This window comes from Microplitis demolitor, chromosome 5 (genome assembly GCF_026212275.2).
Source record: "Microplitis demolitor isolate Queensland-Clemson2020A chromosome 5, iyMicDemo2.1a, whole genome shotgun sequence".
Taxonomy (NCBI): Eukaryota; Metazoa; Arthropoda; class Insecta; order Hymenoptera; family Braconidae; genus Microplitis; species Microplitis demolitor.
In genome coordinates, this window is record NC_068549.1 from 9,547,000 (window position 1) to 9,561,885 (window position 14,886).

General features: G+C 27.9%; 2 protein-coding genes across 2 annotated transcripts; one reads left to right on the top strand and one right to left on the bottom strand.

Moving 5' to 3' along the window:
- The first annotated feature begins 399 nt into the window (after nucleotides 1-399).
- On the top strand, nucleotides 400-9,610 carry LOC103578905 (nuclear pore complex protein Nup58). The gene is made up of 7 exons (XM_008560148.3): nucleotides 400-602; nucleotides 699-1,042; nucleotides 1,116-1,332; nucleotides 1,408-1,781; nucleotides 1,865-2,089; nucleotides 3,008-3,082; nucleotides 9,065-9,610. The coding sequence occupies exons 1-7, from the start codon at nucleotides 529-531 to the stop codon at nucleotides 9,247-9,249; spliced, it is 1,494 nt and encodes a 497-aa protein (XP_008558370.1). The 5' UTR covers nucleotides 400-528; the 3' UTR covers nucleotides 9,250-9,610.
- Nucleotides 9,611-9,661: 51 nt separating this feature from the next.
- On the bottom strand, nucleotides 9,662-14,015 carry LOC103578904 (protein FAM114A2). The gene is made up of 4 exons (XM_008560147.3): nucleotides 11,674-14,015; nucleotides 10,991-11,580; nucleotides 9,923-10,249; nucleotides 9,662-9,834 (listed from the first exon to the last, which is right to left on the bottom strand). The coding sequence occupies exons 1-4, from the start codon at nucleotides 12,833-12,835 to the stop codon at nucleotides 9,760-9,762; spliced, it is 2,154 nt and encodes a 717-aa protein (XP_008558369.1). The 5' UTR covers nucleotides 12,836-14,015; the 3' UTR covers nucleotides 9,662-9,759.
- Between the last annotated feature and the right edge of the window lie 871 nt (nucleotides 14,016-14,886).

The window sequence follows — 14,886 nt, forward strand, 5'->3', positions numbered from 1 at the left end:
TTTCAAAAACTAAACATTTCGAAGTTTTTTAATTGTGAATTTTTTTTTTATTCTATGAAATTGTATTTTACGGGATTTTTTTTTTCGAATTTATTTTGTATTGCAGAAATTTTTTATTTTTTAAATTTTACTTCAAATTTATTCTATCTTGATACAATATCTTATTCGATCATTTTTTTCGATGTTTTTTTTTCGGTACTTTCTATTCTTTTCAAATTAGTAACTCCGATGCATTCTCCTGTTGAATTTTTTCTCATTTCAAATTGTTTTTACTTTTTAATTTGTAGTTTCATAGAAATTACGTATAGCATATATTTTACTTGGGGACGTCTCTGGCTCCCGTCTGCTGAGTGCTGATTGGTCTAAATTTTTTTTCTGATGAAGTCGCCACTTATGCTGAAAAAAATAGTTTCCTAACCTACTTGGTCATTACTCATGTCGTTCATGTCCTATCTTGTAAATGTCAATGAAGTAGCCGATTAAAAAATAAAGATAATTAATTATAAACTGTCGTAAATAACTATACAAATGGCTAATTTTAGCTTTAGTACACCAACTACTACAACAGCTGCTACTGGTTTTGGAACATTTGGTACCCCAAAGTAATGATGATATTTAAATAACCCTATTTTTTATAATAATAAACATAAATCTTATTTGTAAGTGAATTATTGTAATAATTAATATTATTTCTATAGGCCCACAACAGGATTTGGATTATCAACTCCGGCATTTGGGTCAACACCAGTAACTGGTAGTTTAACATTTGGAACTGCTGCTCCAACTCCAGCAACGAGTGCACCAACGTCGAATTTTAATTTTGGTTTAACATCTTCAACGACTAGTCCCGCTAGTAATCTCTTGTCAAATACCGGAACAACTACAGCACCTCCTAGTTTATTTGGTACTCCAGCGACTTCAGCAACCTCTCTAACAGGTCTTAACTTTGGAGCTCTTGCTCCATCGAGTTCTGTAGGTTTTGGGGCTACTACAAGTGCTCCTACAACTGGTTTGAATTTTGGAACAACTACTACCTCCGCATGTTAGTACACAATAATTATTTAAAACATTTATTATTTAATGTTATTTGTATAAATAAAAAATATTTTTTATAGCATTACTCGGTGGTACTCCTAGTGTAAGTTTATTTGGCGCCAAACCATCAGGAACATCAATTGTTCCAACATCCTCAACAACAAGCATTAATAAAGGACTAGGTGGCTTAGATGTTTCATTAAATAGTAAAGGTTTTTCACACGGTGGCAATGGTCCGACAATAGCAAAAGAAAATCTTATTCCGAATGAACTTACGCAGACTATTGAAAGCTTTAAGTAATATTTACATTTTTTTATTTTTCATCGACTTAAATTTATTTATTATCAATAATTGTTAATATTTATTTTTAGAGAATATGTTAAAACTCAAAAAAGCTTAAGCTCTGATATAGCAAGAGGTTCAGTACGACCACTAAATCGGTGCGCTGAAGATACTGCATCGCTAATGGAAATGTTAACGACTTTAGGTGGATCTGTTCAACGAGATCGTGCATTAGCTGATAAACTTAAACAAGACACTGCTAAAGCATTACAAAATGCTGAAATCGCACAAAGAACTCATGATACACCTGCTGGCTTACAATATGAAAATACAGCTCCGCTAATGTTTTTTATCGAATTAGCTGAAAATTTTGAACAAGATTTGATGTTATTTAGATCACAAATCGAGACTACAGAAAAACATATTCAAACTATGATGACTCCAAGGGCATTAACACCACAAGGTTTATAAATTATTATTTTATTTTTTTAAATTATTATTTTATTGTTAAATATTGTTTTTAACTTTTATGTATTTTAATTGTAGAATTAACAATGGCAATGAGTAAAATTCATGAATCATTAATAGCTGTTGCCGGTAGACTACAAAGTGTTCATAGTAAAGTACAACAGCAAAAAGAACAGTACCTTAATTTAAGAAAATATATTTTGAAAGATAGTACAAACGTATTCGAAGAAATTAAATCAAATGGTAAAAGTAATCGGCATAGCGTAGGCAAAATTACCATAGGTCCTACGCCTTTTGGTCCAGGTAATAAATAATAAACAAATAACATACACTGTAAAAAATTTGCCGAGTGAATCCGGAGTGAAGGCGGTGTAGATGATTTTTAATTTATTCACTCCCGTTCGGAGTGAATTTCACTCCGAAGAAGAGTTTTAGATGATATTAATTATAAAAAAATTCCGCAGAATGAAATCATAATAAAAACTCGTGGAGTAAATTACTTATACGTAGTGAGATTAGGTATTTGATATTTAGAAATTTATATTGAGTACGAAAATAATTACAAGCTCACTTTAGATTATTCACGACAAATAAATAAAAAAAATTGTGAGCAGCTGATAATGAAAACTTTCACGCTTATAAAGTTAAAGAAATAGACTTTTTATTTTCCATAAATAATATAATTTCATTGAATTTCAAATTCTCATATGACTTAAATCAATCATACTACGAAATAACATTTTAGATTGTGCTAAAATATCGAATGTTCCAATAAAAAATATGTCACTATAACTATTAAATAATTTGTTTTTACTATGTATTGTATCAAATTATAATTTAATGAGTTACTAAAATATTTTATAAATTAAAAACATAATATATTATGTTTAATTACTAATATCTGATTCAATTATTTATTAAAGTAAATATAATTTATAATGCTCATTAAAAGTTATTTCGATTACATATAAATTTATTCAAGTGTTAAAACTCCAGGCGGGAGTGAATGAGGATTGAAATAAAATCTGCGTCACTTTGAAATCACTCTGCTCGAAAAAAATCCCTATTTATTTCGAATGTGGGGAGATATTTTTTTTTAAACTTCGGAACTCCAGCAACGGAATGAATTTTGACTTAAATAAAATTCGTATTCACTACATATTCACTCCTGATTTTTCAGTGTAGACTTTTTTTTTATATTTAATTTTATATTTATTATAGGAAATAAAAGTTTTTTATCATCGACAACATTAAATACGAATAGACAACCAAGTTATGGATCTGCTAATTCTATGGGTAAGTTAATAATAAATTTATAATTAAAAATAAAAAATAATTAGCAAAAGTGATATATAAAATATATTTTTTCTTGATATATTATTCTAAGTGTCAATATGAGTTTCCTCCGTTCAGGTTTTACGTGAGGTAAAGAACACTAAAATATTAATTCCGCCAACAAGCTCCAAGATATTTCAACTTGATACTGGAAGTATCCTAGAAATATAAATTTTCTATTCATTATTTTATTTACTCAATATTAGTCGATTTTTAAAAAATTATATCCAGCTGATTTTTTTTTTTATAATGCAATTTTTCAAATTTTAAATATTATTTTATTATGATTTTGCCTTTCCAGAAAATTAAAAAATGCTGTATTTTAGTTATTGAGATACTGAATTTTTTGCCACTATTTTATTTATATCATTGTAGCAAAACAAACTAAAAGCTTGAGATTATTTTTTATAAAATATTAAATGTCCATTTGTAAATTATTTCATAAGATCAATCCTTAAATATTTGGGTTTATTATCATAAATGCATTAATATATTTTATTTTTACAAAAACTCAAATTATTATAATTATTATAAAAAAAAAATAATTCTACCTACCAAAAAAAAAAAAAAAATAAACATCATCTGCACTTGCTTTTGCACAGTTCGAATGCGAAAATTCACGACTGCTATAAATTAACAGTTAAATTGAATTATATAAAAGAATTAAAAACTATTATTAATACTTGAAACTCAACAATTAAAATTTAAAATCAATTGTTATAGTATTAACTTGTCCGAGGTGTGTATACTGATAGAAGTATTTATTTTATATTAATAAATGCATTTATTTGAAACAGTTTTTCAGCCTTATTTGGCTGAAATAAGCATTTATTTGCCTCAAATATAGATTTATTAATAGTTAATAAATCTCATATTTGAGTGAACATCACTGTGATTTTTGACTACAGCGCTACTTTCTGTTTACAATACTTTTCAGTATACTGTTTAGTGTAACAAATTCTAACTATAATCATCTGAATATTTTTTAAATTAATTACTGTGCGTATTATTTTCTTCAAAAAAATAAACTTGAATGGGACTATTAACTATTAGTCATAACCCTACTTAATTAGCTTCATGTGTCACTTCCTATTTAAAAAAGCCATTTCTTAACTAATAAGAAATATTTATTTGGTTCAAATAAATCTCATTTAATGAATTATTTGTTAACTATTAATAAATATTTATTTAGTTAAACTTTCAAATAAATCATTTATTAACTATTAATAAATCTTATTTGGTTTAAATAAATTCTTCTATCAGTGTACGATTGAATTTATTAATCTGTTTTTGGTTGCGGCTAATCATCATTATTATTATTATTTTTTTTTCACTTCCCAGGAAAAAATGATCAGACATGAACAGGCATGAGTCTTCAGGCTTGATCAGGTTTGAAAAATGACCATGCCTGACCAGGCCTGGTCAGACATGTTCAGGTCTGATCATGTATGTTCATGTCTGTTCAGGCGCATCTGGGTAAAAAAATTATAAATAAAAAATGGCCCTAGATAATTATATATAATTATGGATAACTCTATACAATTATATATAATTATTTCTATCAAAAACCAAAAAAAATTCGGGCGTGTGCAGAATTTGAACCGTGGACCTCGCGCTCGAAAGTTTAACCCGCTACCCATTGACCTAAGAGATTGACTTGAAAAGTTAGTTTCGTATGAACTTCAAGTAATAAAAATCTCATACGTGATAGATTCTTGGTCAAAAAAATGTTATATCTTATACATGATAGATTTTTAGTCAACAAAATTTTATATCTGATTTATTAATTATTGGTTAATAATTATATGAAATTCTATTAGATGAAATTCTAGTTATATTTCATTATAACTAAGATTTTAAATTTAATCCCATATATCAGGCTTGATCAGACATGGACAGGTATGATCAGACCTGAGCGTATTCAACGCTTCAGACATGAACAGGCATGGACAGGTATGATCAGGCTTGATCATGTCTAATTTCAGGCCTGATCATACATGAACAGGCATGGTCAGGTCTGATCATTTTTTCCCGGGTTCTCATTAGGGCTATGTTGCTTTTATTTGTTAACCGTTGTCACTTAATGACCATATCTATATTTTAATTATGGTAATGATCTAGAAGTGGGGCTCCACACATTTTTTAAAGTTCCGTGGCTTACATTTCAGATTTCTATAGATAAACTTTTTCCACATGTTTAGTTACACGGCAGATTAAATTTTCTGGTCTTAGTTTTGTCTATAACACATGATACCTTTTCAAACCTTGCACCAAAACGATAAAAAAAATTGATAAAAATATCATGAAATATTACAAATTTGCCAAAATAAATTTTTAAATATATAACAATAATTTTTATAAAAAGCCGTAAGATGTAGGTAAAATATGTTAGCGTAGCCTTGTTGACGAGTCCGTTAACGTACTCAGGACGAAACTGCTATTGATTATGTCACGTATACATATCACTTAACTTTTAGTGATTAATTTAAGAGTCAATACGTAGAAAAATAAGAAAATTATGTAAAATAATGTATGGTTGCACGGAACTTGAAAATTTCAAAGATAATATTGAAATTAATTTTATACTTTATGTATAAGTTTATAAATTATTGATGCTTAAGAAAGATATAAAATTGGATTTTCGCTCGTTAAGTGTAAGCAGCCTCGCCTCTACATAATTACCAAGTTTAAATAATTACAACGCTTCTATATACACAATTAATCATCAAACATTCACTTTTTAAAATTGGAGCTTAAATTTAGTTTTATGAATGAACAGACGTAAAAACAAATACTAAATAAGGTAACTCGAGGAAAAATAGATGGCTCCCAATTATTGGATGAAAACTAATGAATTTTACTTAGAATATTTTTAAAAATACTGAACTTCTAATTAGTTCTGATAAAAAAACTTGAATAAGAATTTATCGTAATGTTTGAATCAGGTGTCTACTGAAATATTTAATACATTTATTAGTATGTATCATTTTTTTTTTCATACTTTTATAATTTTTTTTTAATTCCGTACGAATTTTTATTTAAATAGAACTTTTAAAACTTTATTGTTTTTTTAAATTATTAAAAAACAAAAAATTACAAAACATAGCTTGATCATTAATTTATTGGTCAATTTATTCTATTATTACTCGAGTTAAGGGTATTCTCAAACAGTGCTCCCCACTTTTTTAAAATATTTAATGATTTTCAATTGTCCTAACCGTACTAAAGTTTTGTAAGTTAATTGAAAAAAATATTTAAGCATTAATTGTGTATAGACAACGTAGATACAATTTCGCCGAGATATATCAATTTTTAAAAAAATTCCTAACAATTGTTATCAATCAAGAGTTTAACGAAATTTGTTAAATAAATTTCAGACTATAAGATTTGACATTTTGTATTATAATATTGAAATGGAAGATTTTGCTGAAATTAATTTAAAACATTTCGTTAAACTCTAAATTAATAACAACACTGTAAGTAATTTTTTTTTTAAATCTATATTTCGGCGAGAATTGTAACTACGTTGTCTTTTTTTCAATCAATGCTTTAATTTTCTCTTAATTAATAAACAAGATTTTCATACGGTTATCACAGTTGAAAGTTATTAAATATTTTTAAAAAGTGGGGGCTATTGTCTGAGAATGCCATTAAACATAATTAGCATTGCCTTATCCAAAAAAAAAAATTTTAATTTATGAATATATATAAATATTAGGGTGCTAAAAGAGTAACTTGAAAGCTCAATCCTGCTAAGAGCTCAACTAATATTAATTTTCTTATTTAAAATCGTGTAAAAAAAATTTTTTTTTGTATATAAAAGTATTTAAAAAATTTTTTTTCGAAAATCAAAGTATGTGGTCTTGAAGCAAATTAAATTCTCTACAAAAAAGCCCTTAAAGTTGTTCGGACATTACTGCGACATTTAATTTTTTTAGGTATGACGAATAGTTTTTAAGTTATTAATTATCGAAATATCGTAATTTAACACACAGAGTATAGGAAACGTAGAGGAAATGCCCTTGTTTCGAGTTATGTAGTTGCTCCTTACAAAGATAAAAAAAACAAAAAACTTTTCTCTTTATTAATTAACTATCGTAGAATACGTTAAAAATAGTTAAAGAGTGTTCTGACGAATGATTTTTAAAATATTTTAATAAGAAGCACAGAAAATTCACAAAAAAATCCACCCGCCATGATGAAAAATAATCTATTCACGTGATTCAGATAAGTGCGGCAACGTCGCAAGAAATAAAACGCGCTAACTTTTAAAATTAAAAACATAAGCGATTATTCCTGCAGATGCATATCATATTTAATGAAAATTTTTTATTTTATTTTTAAATTTGTAATTGCGGTAATCTGAAAAATCAAACAAATAATTTTTAACCTATTAATACAAAATATTACACATAATACAAACAATAAAATTTATAGTAAGTGTTATAAATTTTTTAAGTTCCAGTTATGATTTTTAAAGTTCAAATACTAATTTTTCTTGCATAAACAATAAATTTTAATACAGTAGGACCTTGTTACAAGACCACGCGTTATTACACTCTTCTCCTCAATTTGTTAAAACTCGTTCGGAACGCTTTCCCCACCAACTCAATAAAAGTTTTGAGCCGAAATTTTGCTATAAGACTAACGACCAATACGACCAAAATCGAGATAAAATGTACGTACATAAAGATTGTAGATTAAATAATTTATTTTCCTAAAGAATACTTAAAATTTCGTGGTATCACATAATTAACAGAAACGAACGACAAAGTTCTGTTAATTTATCATGGTGGCCACATTTTTGAAAAACCTGGAAATGTCAGGGAATTATAAATATACTGGAAAAGTCAGGGAAATCTCGGAAAATTTCGTCACAAAACTGAAAAAATTTTCACTTTCTTTTGGCTGAAAAAATCCGACAAATTTAGTTTTCTGTCAAAACTGTTCAAAAAGTGACGTGGCGCGAATCCGGTTGTAAAACCATCTTGAAAAAAAATGAGTAGAAGTTGATTCCAATAGCGAAAAAATGAAGCAGTTAGAATTATCAAGACTGTTAAAAAAAAGTCTTAGTAAAAACTCATTGCTAGGATATTCAAGCTATTAACATCCATATTGACAAGTTAAAAAACTAAAAACATCAAATGTATACATAAGTAATGAATTATTAAGTTTCACTATATTTATTATTCGCGTACTTCATACTTAATTAATATTCTATGAAATATATTCTTATTTATGAACTTTATGCTATTGAGAATGAAAAATTTATTTATATTTTATTATAGACTAAGTTATATAAGAACATAGATTTCAAATCAAAAATAAAAAATCATTCATTTAATTTAATTAAAAAAAAAAAAAAAAACAATGAATATTAACAAATAATAAAAAAAAAGCTTTATTTAACGACAATGATTAATTATTGATTAATTTGACTTGTACCATTTTATTTTAAATTAAATAAATATTTCTGATGATTTAATATTACTACACATAGTCAGAGAATTTTCGAATTGTTTGACTGGAATACCTGGAAAAGTCAGGGAATTTTAATCTCAAAAATCTGTGGCCACCATGTTTATGATTATATATAAAATAGATTCACTGGATAATAGAGTAGAGTTGAACCGAATATATAAATAAAACGCAAAACGGCGATAGTCTTATAGCGAGGTTTGGGCGCAAACGCTGTTAAGCACAATAGTGAGGATATCTCAATTCTAAGAATTTTTTCCTCTACAGCCCTGAGCTAGTCTTATAACGAGGTCCTACTGTAATTACTATGTACAATGGTAGTATTTATGGATCATTTTATCATTATATCACTTGTTGTTTTTCAATTTTTATAGTTCATTTTATCCGTGCACTATTCATGAAATATAATTTCGATAATAGTATTAGTTGCAACATATAGTTATACTAATAATTATTCTTTTTCAGTTTGGGGAAATCCAACATTGCCATCAGCGAGCAATATGTCATTAAATACTTCAATGAAACCACCTACGGCAGGCTTAAATTTCAATCCACCTTTAAATTTAACCGCACCATTGTCTACAAGTGAATCAACTTCATGTTTCCAACTACAAAAACCACCGATTGGAAATAAGCGTGGGAAACACTGATATAAATAACTGCGCATATTCGATTTCATTAATTTTAATTATTCATAATCAAATTATGCGCATCAATAAATATTTTTGATGGATTTAAAAAACCTATTTAGATAAAAATATCGTTGAAATTTTTTATATAACATTATTCTCATGTTTATTGTTTATTATTATTATTATTATTATTATTATTATTATTATTTTTTTTTTTTTTTCATTTTTACATCATGGGTTGAACTGAAAATTAGAATCTTAATGACCATCATTTGTGAATGTGTTTTTGTAAAGGAAGTATGACAATGTTGTGAGATTTAATCATTATAATTCCTTGAATAATAGTTCAAAATAAAAGACTTTTTATAATTTTTTATAAGTTGGGTTTGAATATTTTTGTAATTTATATTACGAAAGTAAAAACAATTGGCTTTGTTAGTGTAAAATTCAATAAGAAAAAATGTTTTATTTATAGTGAAATTATTTAAAGATTTTCTATATTTAACGATAATGAAAGATTCATTTTCATCAAATTGCGCCGACTTGAAGAATGGGAATTAAAAGTTGAAATGCTTCTTGAACATATGAGCTTGCATTTGTCGCCTAAATTCAAAAAACAATATTAATATTTTATGTCAACATATTAATTAATAAATTTATTTATTTATTAATTAATTACATATAAACTAACCTCTAGAAATATTGTCGTTATGTCTACAGAATCATTTGATTTATCGGAGCCTTGCATACGTTCATTAAGACATTTGCAGAATAAATTTGCAATTACTCCAATTTGAAGTGATAAAATTTTAGTTAATTGTACAAGTGCATCTGCTTCATTGACTGTACTTCGACGATCGTTGATAAGAATAAGTTCAGCAGTTTTATGAAACCTTTCGACGCAATATGCTGTAAATTGTGCCAACGATGAAATTGCATTTTCAAAAACTTCTCGATCAGACACTGATGATTCGGACTGTGATATGTTGGTAATATATGTTTTTTTTTCTTCCCAAAGCTATAAAAATTTACACACTCAATTAGTTTATTCTTAAAACTCTTATTTAAAATTGAAATTAAAAAGTAAAAAATCAAATAGTATGTTGTGTGACAAGAGATGAAAAAAAAAAAAAAAAAAAAAACGATATCAAACCACGGCAAAGTTTGCTGCCCGAGCCGTAGACGAGGGATGACATCACCCGCAATCTGAAATCGTTTTGTTTCATCCCTTGACATACAATATATTTTTCATGACTTGCATTGGGATTTTAAGTTTTAGTGTCAGCATATTGTACATACTATTAAACAAATGACAAGTATCAGAATTGAAATTACGAGTGTCTTCAGTCAGCGAGCAGAATCATTTGTTTCTGTTAGCTGACTGAAGGCATTCACAATTGACGCGTTTGTTAATATTCGTTCGCGGCACTGGACTAATAATAAATAAGCTTTTTACGACTGATTGTAGATACACTGAAACTTGAAGTTTTGATGCTGGTATGATGAAATAGTATGTTACACACCAAGGGAGGAAAGTATGACATTCCAATCCGCGTGTGTATTTGGCTACTCGAGCTGAAAGCAAGGGTGGCAAACAATCGAATTGGGAAGTCCTACCTTCCTCCGTGGTGTGTATACTATTTTTCACTAGATCTGCACCTGAAAGTTAAAATTTTTGCCTCTGTTTGCGGGAAGACTAGAGCTAGAGCTAATTTGTTATCATTTGTAAAAACCATTCTATCATTTCTAAAAATTATACCTGATACAATTTATCAAATGAAATAATAACACCAAGATCTGCACAAAGGGATTTCAATCTTTCTTTCAAGTGATCATTACTACTTCCGTCATCGTCATTTTCATCTCCAAGATCACAAAGTTCTTTGACTTCATCCAAAGTTTCTTGAATAGATTTAGCCTCATCTGTATTTAGAGTTACCAATCGTTGTTGAATTTTCATATTACTCTGTTTAGATAACATCTCCAGTGCTTCAAGATGAACGAGACCTTGAAAATCATCAAATAAAGTTTCAAAATGAACTTTTCGAGCTTGTTCTTTCTCTTGATATGTTTTTTGTTCAGCTTCAGCTTTTTCTTTAGCTTCCCTCAACATGTGAGATAAAATAGGTTTATCCTTTTCATTCATAAAAAATGCTCTTTTTTTTTTTAAACCAGGATCACCTTCCTGAAGTACTTCCATTGTTTTTTTCCCAATTGTTTCTAAAGTACAAAGACCACCATTAATTACCTTAGTTCCTGTATTTTCAACTAATTTTGTTATTGAAGAAACCCCTGATATTAAATCACTTAATCCGAATGACATCAGTTGCATTGACTCTTCTGTATTTTCTGTAAAATTTTAAAATTAAAGTTATCAAATCTATTCTATGGGTTATACATTAAGAAATATTATGAATATTTTGAATATTATGAATATTTTACCAATAGATTTTTCATCAAATGTTTTTTTTTGCTCAAGGTCTGAAGTGGGAGTACTAATACTGTCTTCAAGAACCGATAATCCATATGATACTTGACTAGTCAAATTTGAAACTCCTACACTAGCTGTATTTAATAAAGAAGTAACACCCCAACTACTCCAACTTCCCCAACCTACATCACTTAAATTTATTTTCTCTTTACTTGTTGCTAGCTTGTTTGCAACTGCCTGTGAATTATCAGTATCAAATTCAGTTATAATTTTATTTTGATTACTTAAATCTTCCCAATCACCAGTGCCAAATACTTCTTTAAATTTTTTATTAGACTTTAATTCCTCTGGTATTTGATCTTTGTCAAATTCATCAATAGATGAAGATTTACCAATTGATTTATGCCAATAACTTTCACGTTCTAATATTTCAATTGCTCCATCATCATCTAATTCCAAACATTCTTTATTCAAATAAACTTTTTTTTCTCCTTCACAAGTTTTATTTTTTACTTCAAACGATTTTATTTCTTCAATTGTTTGTTTAATTTTAGGTAATACTATTTTAGATCCCAATTTTTTAACACCAGAACTTGAAACTTTTGATGATCCCTTTGATTTTTGTTGTGTCTGTACTCCTTCTCTTTTATTTGAATCATCTAGTGTCTCAACTTGGGCTAAAGCTATTTTTTTTTTTTTTTCTAATAATAAATTTGTATTATTATCACATTTATTTGTGACAGTCTCATTTAATTCTTCGATTACTTTTTTAGTTTCAACATTTTTAGTAAAACTTTTTTTATCAATCGAAATTGATTCTTTTTGTTGTGTATTCATTTCTGGTTTGCACACCGGCTGCTTGTCTTCTGTCAAAGACTTTGATTGCAATTTATCTGAATCAGTTTGTTGTTTTGATTCTTGAGCAAGATTATTGGATGTAAAATTGTAAATGGTTGACGTGTCACTAGCAGCTGTTGAATCGTCATATTTTTTATTGTTTATTTTAGAACTCCATGAGTTTTGTTTAACTGATGTGGCACAAACATCATCATCAGAGTCAGAACCAATAGTTGAATTAGGTGCCCAACGTGGTGATGATTTTTTAGGCAATGCATCACGAAATTCTATTTCTTCATCTGCGCTTTCAAAGTCATCACTGTCCGAGGTTGCCATTATTGTTTTATATTTTTCAGATTAACAATAAGTATTAATAACAATATTTTATATATAACATTTATTATAATAATTATTTAAAATTCTATACATTATCAAATAACCTATCACTTTTGTACAACTGATTTGTTATTAATTGTAGATTACTTTTTTTATATTGAACATTTTAATAAAATATTTAAATGCAATATATAAATATGTATGTAATAAATGGAAGATCACGTGATTAAGGATGAAGATCAAGCTGATCAAGCATATATACATACATACATACATATATATATACATACGTAAAAATAAAAAAGTCTGTGCCTTGCCGTGTGGCGTTAAGTATTTGTTGCATTCAAGTGCGCATGTCTATTTTATTTGTATTGGAATTTAAATTCAGGGCCGTAGGTATGATCACAGAGGATGTAGAATTCTGATTAAGTTACACAAATGAGATAATTTTTTAGCACAATTGATATTAAACAGATGTTAAAGGTGGGCAGTATTAACTGAATTTTACAATTTTACTTTCCTAATTACATCTTGAATAACTATATAACTCAAATGACGAAAATCTTCCGAAAAAGTCTCTGTCTTACCCATTTTTTCGGAAGCTATGAAAATTGCTGTAATCACAATGGGTTAATAATTTAAAGAAATGTAAAATTCATAACTTGGTTAGGAACAGCCCAGCCTTAAGAATTACCAAAGTTTAAATAAATTACGGTACAAATAAAACGACTTTTTTTTTCACCATATCTGCACCTAAAGTTTAAATTTCTGCCGTTAGAGGAGAAGAAGTTGGACTTTTCTCTTGTGGGAATCAAAACAAATTAAATAAATTTACAGATGTGCCGACATTCTTGTAAACAATGGAAAAAGTTTAATTTTTTGTTGCAGATTTGGTGAAAAAAGGTATCCACATCACGCCAAAAGTCGAGCAAGTTCTTATTAGATAGAAAATTATTAATAAAGCAGTCTAAAATGCACAAAACTCCACTATAGCTACGACGAAACTAAGCGTACTATTTTACAGGTACTAATACTACAGAGATCCGCTTTTATCTTTAAATTTGTGTCTTAGATGTATGGGAAAAAAATACAATTAAGCGGTGAGCAAATAGATTCGAAAATTCTGATATGTAACTAGGCAGCCAGGCTCCTAACTTACTGTACGGCGAGTAACGAAGCTCGTAAAAGACAATGGATCGAAAACTGTACAACAGACAAGTTGAGTTCAACAGGCGTTAAAGATGTATAAAACTACATAAATCCCCCCCTGGCGGATTTGAATCATGGTGGAAACACGGTGAAATCCACGGTGGTTTTGTGCCATTTTACCACCATGTATACACGATGGTTACACGGTGGGTTCAACGTGAAATCACGATGTATACACGGTAGTTACACGGTGCACCCACTGATATTTATATATAATAATGTAAATCTTTATAGTACAATTCTATGTAAATATATAAAATTACATTATTTCGTATATAATCTTACATATTCATCCATTCAGTCAAAAAACTTAAATAAAACTTTTTAACTTTTTTATAATCTGATAAATTATGATAATTAAGTCCTAGCAAATTCTGTCTCATAACAATTTCTGAGTAAATATCAAGCTGTGCATATGTGTGAATCATAAAATTTTGTGAAATAATTTAGATAGGTTCATAAAACGTAACATTATTCGAAAAAAATGAATTTATAATGATTCATAAACCTTATAAAGTCGATGAAATTTTTTAATTTGCCGCATTCATAAATTTTATGAAGTATACAAACTTTGTTGAAATTTTTGGAAATAGGCTAATAAGACCAATAGCGCGATAGTTAAGGGAATTTCGAAGCTTCAATAAGGAATTTATTTATCACAACCCTGATATTAACTTAAAAAATTTCAACTTTTTATCTATGTACTCTTTTAAATCTGAAATGGCCACAAAGAAATGATTTCAAAATTCCCTGATATTTTCCGGTTTTCCAGTAAAGTTTTTCACATTTTTCCCTGATTTAAAAATTTCATTCGTTTCATTTAAATATTCAAAGTTTTAATT